This window comes from Melopsittacus undulatus, chromosome 4 (genome assembly GCF_012275295.1).
Source record: "Melopsittacus undulatus isolate bMelUnd1 chromosome 4, bMelUnd1.mat.Z, whole genome shotgun sequence".
Lineage (NCBI taxonomy): Eukaryota > Metazoa > Chordata > Aves > Psittaciformes > Psittaculidae > Melopsittacus > Melopsittacus undulatus.
The window spans coordinates 23,500,432-23,509,360 of record NC_047530.1 but is presented as its reverse complement, the minus strand read 5'-3'; the positions used below and the strand labels follow the sequence as shown (position 1 = coordinate 23,509,360).

The 8,929-nt window shown below is 44.8% G+C and overlaps 1 protein-coding gene across 1 annotated transcript; it reads right to left on the bottom strand.

The window, feature by feature from the left end:
• Positions 1-505: 505 nt before the first annotated feature.
• Positions 506-8,190, bottom strand: HSP90AA1 (heat shock protein 90 alpha family class A member 1). Its single transcript, XM_005149556.3, has 11 exons — positions 8,058-8,190; positions 6,415-6,573; positions 5,952-6,318; positions 5,353-5,486; positions 4,561-4,869; positions 3,720-3,885; positions 3,273-3,463; positions 3,010-3,157; positions 2,082-2,350; positions 1,432-1,765; positions 506-1,251 (listed from the first exon to the last, which is right to left on the bottom strand). Exons 2-11 carry the CDS (start codon positions 6,571-6,573, stop codon positions 1,142-1,144), a joined length of 2,187 nt encoding a protein of 728 aa, XP_005149613.1. The 5' UTR covers positions 8,058-8,190; the 3' UTR covers positions 506-1,141.
• Between the last annotated feature and the right edge of the window lie 739 nt (positions 8,191-8,929).

The following is an 8,929-nucleotide window of genomic DNA, read 5'->3' as shown; positions in this document are numbered from 1 at the left end:
TCAGAGAACCAGGCAGGATGCCTACAGCTTGCCCCCGCCCCTTCCCTCCTGAGCTTAACTTCAGCTTGTGAAAACCCAAGGCACTGAAGAGGACAGACCTGCAACAAAGGGCTGATAGGCAGGGAGTGTTCCTGAAATTAGCCATTACCAGGTCCATTTGATTTTACTTTTTCTCTTCTGGAGACAAGGTTAGAAGTACATAAGGATGCACAACCTAGTAGTCTTCTGAAACCCTCTGCTATGTAGTGTTCAGCACATAATATCATCACCTCAATGCTACTATAGCATCCAGGCTTGTAGTGGCCTAGCTCCACTTGTAGAGCCACCAGAAAACTGCTAGTATTATAAACATAAAGTGAACCAAACTTAAAGCAAACAATCTCTTCTTCAGAGACTAAAATACACTGAAGGTATGTTGAGAATTGCTGGATTATTTCGTAGTACCAGTTTGCAGAAGCACTACAGATTTAACACCTACTGTTAACAGACAAGTCTATGACATGACTCATTCTTAACACTTTTATTCTTACAGTTCTAGGTTTGAACTGTACATGCAGAGTTGCATAAGTCACAATAGAGATTTACAGTGGATTCTATTCTATGGTAGAGTGCAATCCAGAATCCTGAAACAGTATAAAAAAACAACTTTAAACATCAAGACCTTGTTAGGAGCAAAAGGGTTAAAGCTTCCCCAAGTATTTCAGCTCTCCTAGATACCTAGTTACTAGGTACTGTATGTTAGACAGGTTCAGAGTTGAAGAGCTGTATTACACAAACAAACTTGAACATCCTGATGTCATACTGTCTTTGTTATCTCTTTCCCACATTTCTGGCAATTAAGAATAAGTCAAAAACCCTGCCACCTGCAACCAGCTAATAGAGACAAAAATTACTCCTTACTTGCCTGTTTAGGGTTGTACAGTGTTAAAAAGAAAATATTCCCTCAATGGCATTTGTATCTCACATCAGCTGAAAAAGCAATGTAACAAAAATAAAGGTATAACATCTTTGAAAATAAATATAAGAGGGAATGCAGACAAAGTGTCTAAGATTTTTTTTTTGGCAGGTAACATTCATAATATACAAAATATAACTTATTCGTATTAGCCAAGGAAACATTCATGACTTCCTGTGAACTCATTTAATCCACCTCCTCCATGCGTGATGTGTCATCATCTCCTTCAAGAGGCGGCATCTCCTCAGTAACTGCTGGACTAGCTTCTTCTGCAGTGGTATCATCTTCATCAATGCCTGTGCAGGAAACAGAGGTACATTAGTGCCAAGGTCTGGATGCAGAATCCTTTTCCTTTGCACAACTTGAACTAATTAGAGGATTCCCCCTTTCCCACAAGCATCAAAATGATCTCTGGACAATCAGCACCCTCCAAAGGCCCAGCATTCCACTGGAGACAAGATGTATTTGTAACTTACCCAGGCCAAGTTTAATCATCCTGTAAATACGGTTGGCATGTGTCTGAGGATCTTCTAAGCTGAAGCCAGAGGACAGCAGTGCTGTCTCGTACAGCAAGATGACAAGATCCTTCACAGACTTGTCATTCTTATCAGCCTCTGCCTTTTGCCTCAGAGTTTCAATGATGGAATGATCAGGATTAATCTCCAGATGCTTCTTTGCTGCCATGTATCCCATTGTGGAATTGTCTCGTAAGGCCTGGGCTTTCATGATCCTCTCCATGTTGGCAGTCCAGCCATATGTACTTGTTACAATACAGCATGGAGAAGTAACTAAACGGTTGGACACAACCACCTAGAAAAGGCATACAAAGCACACATCTGGAATTTAGTATTTGAATGCGTGTGTTTGATTTACTATCCCCAATTTAACTAAGGTTCAACTACAAAATGCTGCTGTAGGTCATGAAAGACCAAAGACTGCAATACCAATTAAACAGAACTACAGCTTCACTAAAGTAAAAGCCACCTTGTATCTGTAATACTGCATTTTGCATAGACTGCCCTTCAGAAAGAGAACTGTAACATTATTATTTGAGCCTTTTCTGCAGCAAATTCGTTTCAGACCACTAAACTTACTACATATAAACAAACCAAGCACTGCTAATTACCTTTTCTACTTTCTTTTCAAGGATGTCTTTCATTATTTTGCAGAGGTTTTCAAATTTGGCTTTCTTCTCCTCCTGCTTCTTTTTCTCCTCCTCATCCTCCGGAAGCTCCAAACCCTCTTTTGTTACAGAAACAAGGGTCTTGCCTTCAAATTCCTTCAGCTGCTGCACACAGTACTCATCAATAGGTTCAATCATGTAGATCACTTCCAGGCCATGCTTGCGAAGGCGCTCCACAAAAGCAGAGTTGGCCACCTGATCTTTTGTCTCACCTGTATGCAATGAGAAGGCCACAGCTGTGGTCTGAACCTCAACACTAACACAGCAGACTGCTTCTTCTCTAGAACCTATGCTGCATTTTCACCATGTGATGCCCAGATGAGGGAAAAAGGGGGACACAAAACCAGTATTCACAAGCAAAGATTAGGCTGGCCTGTAGAAACCCAAGCCTTTCAAACTGGCGCCCACAGGCTGTGAATACAATTCTTCCTTGTTTGAAAGTAAGCTCCCATTTCTGCCAAGGAATAATCTGAGGAGCTCTGCTTACCATAAAAAAAAAAAAACCAAAACAGAACACTAGTATCTGATGCCCAAACAGTTAAGTGGATTGAGCATCAAGTCTTTAAAATAGACTCCTGGCTGTTAAAGCAGCTAAAACCTCAACAAAGTAATCGTAACACCACCATGAAGATTATAAAGCACACTTTACTAAGTATGCTTCCAAGTATAAAGAGGTGTAAACTAGCTGTAAAAAGGACATTGCATAATCTGTATCTAGTTCTGCTGTCCTCATGGATGTAGTACCATATTTAAGGTTCCACTGACTACCAGAACAAGTAATGACAAGCATGTCCTGACAAAAAGAGCTGTCATGTTTTTTTCCCCTCCATTTTCCACCTCCCAAAAGATTAACTATTTGTTACCAACTTACCAGTGATGTAGTAAACATGTTTCTGGTTTTCCTTCATCCGAGTGCAGTAGTCCTTCAGAGACACCATTTCATCACCAGATGCAGATGTGTAATACCTCAGCAATTCTGACAGCTTCTTGCGATTCTGGGAGTCTTCATGTATACCAAGCTACAAAAATAAAGTAGTAAAAACTAGTGATTCCTTCAGATAAACAGTAAATTGTGTTATAGCTAACATTATCTAGTAAGTAACAGTATTATAAAGCAGAAATACTACCACAAACCTTGATATTCTTGGAGAACTGCTCATAGAACTTCTTGTAATTCTCCTTGTCCTCAGCCAACTCAGTGAAGAGCTCCAAACACTTCTTCACCAAGTTCTTTCGAATCACTTTAAGGATCTTGCTCTGCTGCAGCATTTCACGAGAAATATTCAGAGGTAAATCCTCAGAGTCCACCACACCTCTCATGAAATCTGGAAGATTACAGTGGAACTTTTACATTGCAGACAAGGAGTACTATAGGTTTCAAACCAAAATTAACTGTCACCACCTAAGTGGCTCTATATTTCTAAACTAATGAATTAGCTTCTACCATTTAAACAACACCAAGCAGTACTTTCAACTCCTATCACGTTTAAGGACTTGGCCTCCACCCTGAAGGGTAACAGCAAGACTGAAAAGCACTTTTTCTGACATACTGGGAAACACTTTCCTCAAAAATATACTCACTCAGATATTCAGGGATCAGCTCCTCACAGTTGTCCATGATGAAAACTCTGCGTACATACAGCTTGATGTTATTCTTTTTCTTCCTGTTTTCAAACAGATCAAAGGGTGCACGCCGTGGGACGAAGAGGAGAGCTCTGAATTCCAACTGCCCTTCCACAGAGAAGTGCTGTGAGGAAACAATGTCATTTTAGTCTATTTGCATTGCTCTCACTTGTGTGACCATTTAACAACTCTTCAAATAAAACTGTTCAAATGAAACAGTAACTGTTGAGAGATCTCAGATGACAACAGACAAAACATGGGACAGGAACAGTACTTTCTCCAGTCAGACATATCCAAGTCCTGTTCAACTGTGACCATACAAGCAGACAGATTTTAAGATACACTCAGTTCCCCATACTACATGCTAAGCTTCAGGAAGCAGCTATATTCTTACAGCACTTCTCACTACAGATCCAGGAAAAGGCTACACACCCACTCATCCCATTCAGCCATGGGCCTTTTCAAAACTGAGCTATATAAACCCAAGTAACTCCACTTACAGTTACCTAAAACCTACTGTCTCAAGTTTTTCAATTAGACTTGGTAACCTGAAGCTACAAACTAGGAAAACAGCCCAAGTTTTATTTAACACTGATTTGATCAAGGTTGTGAACACAGCCTTAACAGTAGCCAAAATTGTTAACACAAGGTCTCACCCTCACATACTACCACTCCAAAGGCAAAGCAGCCCATCAGAGCAACAGGTGGGAAGACAATGCATCCAGTTCAGCAGCTTATTTACCAATCTTCCAGCTTCAGGGGCACAGAACTTATACCCTAAGACTGACAAAAGACTTACTTTGACAGCCAAGTGGTCTTCCCAGTCATTTGTTAGACTCTTGTAGAATTCCCCATATTCTTCATTGGTTATGTCATCTGGATTCCTGGTCCAAATAGGCTTGGTCTTGTTCAGCTCCTCATGGTCAATGTACTTCTCCTTGATCTTCTTTTTCTTCTTCTTGTCTCCATCCTTCTTTTCTTCTTCTTCGTCAGAACCAACATCCTCTATCTCTGGTTTATCTTCTGTCTTTTCCTCCTTCTCTTCTTTTTCTTCCTCCTTTTCCTCAGTCTCATCATCACTCACTTCCTTATCACGTTCCTTCTCCACCTACAATTAAATTATTAGTTTACTGGAGAAACACAGAACTTCTACTACCATCAGCCCTGATGTAGTCTCAAAGCTAGAAATTAACATGGCATCAGATTTTCCTCTTACATCCATTCTGGGCACCAGGATAAAGGCTATTTAAGTTTCTATGTGGCTCTATAGCAAGTAGTTCAAGCTGTTTAGTTTCATCACACTCCATTATCACTAATAATACATCAACAGAGTTAGGTTTTAATGAATTCAGAAGCTGTTGGAAGTACCAGCTTTGTAAAATACATTCCACTTGTTTCGAGGTTTTTGTTGTTTAAACCTAAGTTTATCAATCTGTAATTAATGCCTCTATAGAATAGAGTTGTATTATTAGAATTTAAACGTTACATTTACATAGCACCTGTAATTTTGCTTTACAGACTACTCTCCCCTTTCAAAAATTCACTTGGTCTAAGCTGGCAACTTATTTAGCTTTCTGCACAAGATACATACAAACAGTGTAATAGGATAGCCGATGAACTGGGAATGCTTCTTCACTATTTCTTTGATTCGCCGTTCTTCCAGGTACTCAGTCTGATCTTCTTTAAGATGCAAAATGACTTTTGTCCCACGGCCCAAAGGTTCACCTGGAACAGAATTTACATGCTTTACTTGTGCAGATCAGACATTCTACAACACATTGCTCTTTAAACAGCCACTGCTTCATCAATGTATTTCTTCACCAGTGGAAAAACATAAGCTTCAGTGTACAGAACAGTCTCACAAACATTTCCTCAGCCTTACTGTATCCAGTATGTACTTCGATAAGCTTGCACAACAAAGTAGTTGTAGAAATCAGTATTTTCTTATATAAAGCTTCAAAAATTTAAGTCTTCATTGTAACTCACCTTACTAGAATTTTCTTACACATCCCATTATGTATCAACCATTACCCTAAATGAAAGAATGGTAACAGCTGTGTCTGTGCTTGATAACATAACTGATAATACTATCCATCTGCTATTATTTTTTCTTTAATGCACAGAGTAAGTGTCTGAACAACAGAAAACTTCAGAAAGCTGCTTGAAAAAAAGAAACCATTTAACACTCACCATTATCAAGCCTGACAGTGAAAGATCCTCCAGCTGATGACTCCCAAGCATACTGCTCATCATCATTGTGCTTGGTGATCACTGTCACTTTTTCTGCAACCAGGTAGGCAGAATAGAAGCCAACACCGAACTGACCAATCATGGATATATCAGCCCCTGCCTGCAGTGCTTCCATAAACGCCTTGGTCCCAGACTTTGCAATTGTACCAAGGTTGTTGACCAGGTCTGCTTTGGTCATCCCAATGCCTGTATCAACAATGGTCAGAGTGCGATCATGCTTGTTGGGAATCAGGTTAATTTTCAGGTCTTTCCCAGAATCCAGCTTGCTTGGGTCAGTCAGGCTCTCATATCTTATCTTGTCCAGAGCCTGTAAGAGAAGAAACAGGCTTTAGCATTCCCTGACCATTCCTAAAAAAATCCCTACTGACACGAAGCAGGCTAGAAGTTAGAAGCCTATACTCACATCCGATGAATTAGAAATCAGCTCCCTCAGGAAGATTTCCTTATTGGAGTAAAAGGTGTTGATGATCAGAGACATCAACTGAGCAATCTCAGCCTGGAAAGCAAAGGTCTCCACCTCTTCCTCCATCGGTTGGTCTTGAGTTTGCACAGCTTCCGGCATCTACAAGGGGAGAGGAAGTTGAAAGAAATACCATCCACAGCAGCTTGGTGCACTTCACCTTTTGCTAGCAGCAACAGTGACATTTAGAGATAAATGCATAGAACCGTTGTTTCAAATACAGCACCACAGCAACAGCAAAAAAAATACAAAATAAATAAATCAACACCTAGATGCGATTTCTCACCAGCAAAAATTCAGAAACTTTGAGATACAGAGATTAAACACAAGATTTCAATTACGAATTTGCACCGTTTTACTTCAACGCAGATTTTTCTCTCTCCTTCATTAGCTTGGGAAGTATCCCACAACTCCGGCTCCCCCTTATCACAGAGCAATTATAGATCGCTAAGAAATTAACTGACCTGAGTTCCTGCATTTCACAAACTAGTACTTTCCTTTTCCCTTACCTACCTCGCATTTTACTTATACGATTTATCTTCAGATACAGACACTATCCCCACAATTCAAGTGCCAACAGGGTCCAGCCGAGCTCATTGCCCCATTCTACATAGAGTATCAGAACTGGACCTACTGACTCTGTACCAGCCGGAGCTCAAAACCGACAAATTCAACTCAAAACATAAGAACCCCCAAACCACAACCCGACTTTAACCACTGCGGAATGAGTCGTATACGAGTGCAGCACTGCAATCCCTACCAACGCCGGTAATAAATCAGGAAACAATAAGCTATTGCACACAGCTCCAACGTCGCGATGCCCTTTAGACGATTCCGAGCCAAGCCCCCGGGCGGCAGGAGCCTCCCCACGCGCGCCGCGCAGCGCCCCCTGCAGGCTCTCGGCGGAAGCATGCAAGATTCTAGAAACTGCCAGAGCCTTCCCCGCCCGCCCGCCCCCCTCCCTCGCGCAGAGCGCGCTGCCATGGGGCCCCTTCCCCCGCCCGCCACAGCCTCCCCCCAACCCCCCCACCACTGCCAGGCACTCATTCATTGATAGGAACAATCCCTCATCATCCGACCCACCCCCACTATGGGGTAAAGCGGGGCCGGATCACCCCCCATCGCACCGCTGCAAAGGGTCAGCTACTTCTGTCGGTGGTCCCCTCCGAGACCAAGTCTGCTTCACCCCTTATCTTCCACCCCCACTCTGCGAGCGGAAAATGGCCGTCCTACTTCTCTCCCCCCCTCCCCCCCCCCACGCCATTTTTTCCTCACCGCCTTACTCCAAGGACAAAAATACCGAAATTATTACCAATGCAGGCTTTAGATACTTTACCCCGCACTCCCTTCCAGCTATACCCCAACTGCGGAACCCAGAAAACATCCAAACCCAATCCACTCTTAACTAGAAGGAAAACTACTAGAAGACATCCCGCACCACGCGGTGCCTGCAGCCCCCAACCCTACATACCCAGCACATACACTAGCATGTACCAGCAAGTAGCACCGAGAAAAAAAAAAACACTCCCTCTGAAACCCATACCCCTGCATAACCGACTATCACCACAGCCTCCTCCACCGCTCACCTTGGCAGGGGGGGAAAAAGGCTGGCGGTCTCCTCAATGAAACTGCAGTCGCCCTTACAGCCACAGACGTGCCTTCACCAATGCGCGCGCCCTACCGCCCGCTTGGCTTATATATGCCGGGCTCCACCTCCTTCCAGAACCATCGGGAACCTTCACTGATAGAGACGGGGGAGGAGGGCGGTGCTGCGGGTGGGGGGGTGACCACGAGTAGGGCGGAGACCTCCGGCCACGCCTCCATGGGGCGGGGTCGAGGCGCTCGCAGCCAATTGGAGCCGCTCGTGAACGGCGTCTGCAAGTGCGCGGGTTTCGCGCAGGCGTTTCCCGCTGCCTCACCCGCCCCGGCGGGGGCAGGCTCTGCGCATGGGCAAGCGTATGAATGAGCGGCGCACTCCCTGCCTGCCCAACCGCCGGCCCAACCTCCCGCCCGCCCGGGAAGGAGGGGGGAGGTGAGGGGACGGCGCATGCGAAGTAGCCGCTTATGCTGGTGGTTGAGGAAGCGTGGGGGGGGGGGGGGGGTGGGTTGCGCAAGCGGCTGTAACGTCATTCTCTGCCCCGCGCCTCTCAGAACGTCCTAGAAGCGGGCGGTGCCGCCCCGACTTCTGCTCAGTCTTCCCCCGCAGGTCTCTGGGAAGGGTCTGGAAAGCACTCTGCTGCATCCGCTAGGAGAAGGGCCCAGAACCTGGGTGTGGGGCGGCACCCGCAGCTGCCGGCCTGGCCCGGGCCGTGCCGTGCCCGCTGGGTTCCGGTGGGATGAGTGGCGCCGGGTGGTTCCCCGCAGGCCGGTTGTGCAGGCGGCTGCAGCTGTGCTTGCTCCCCGCCTTGGGCCAGACCTGTCTGTGCTGCTGGGTGTAGCCGGATGAATCACGGCGTAG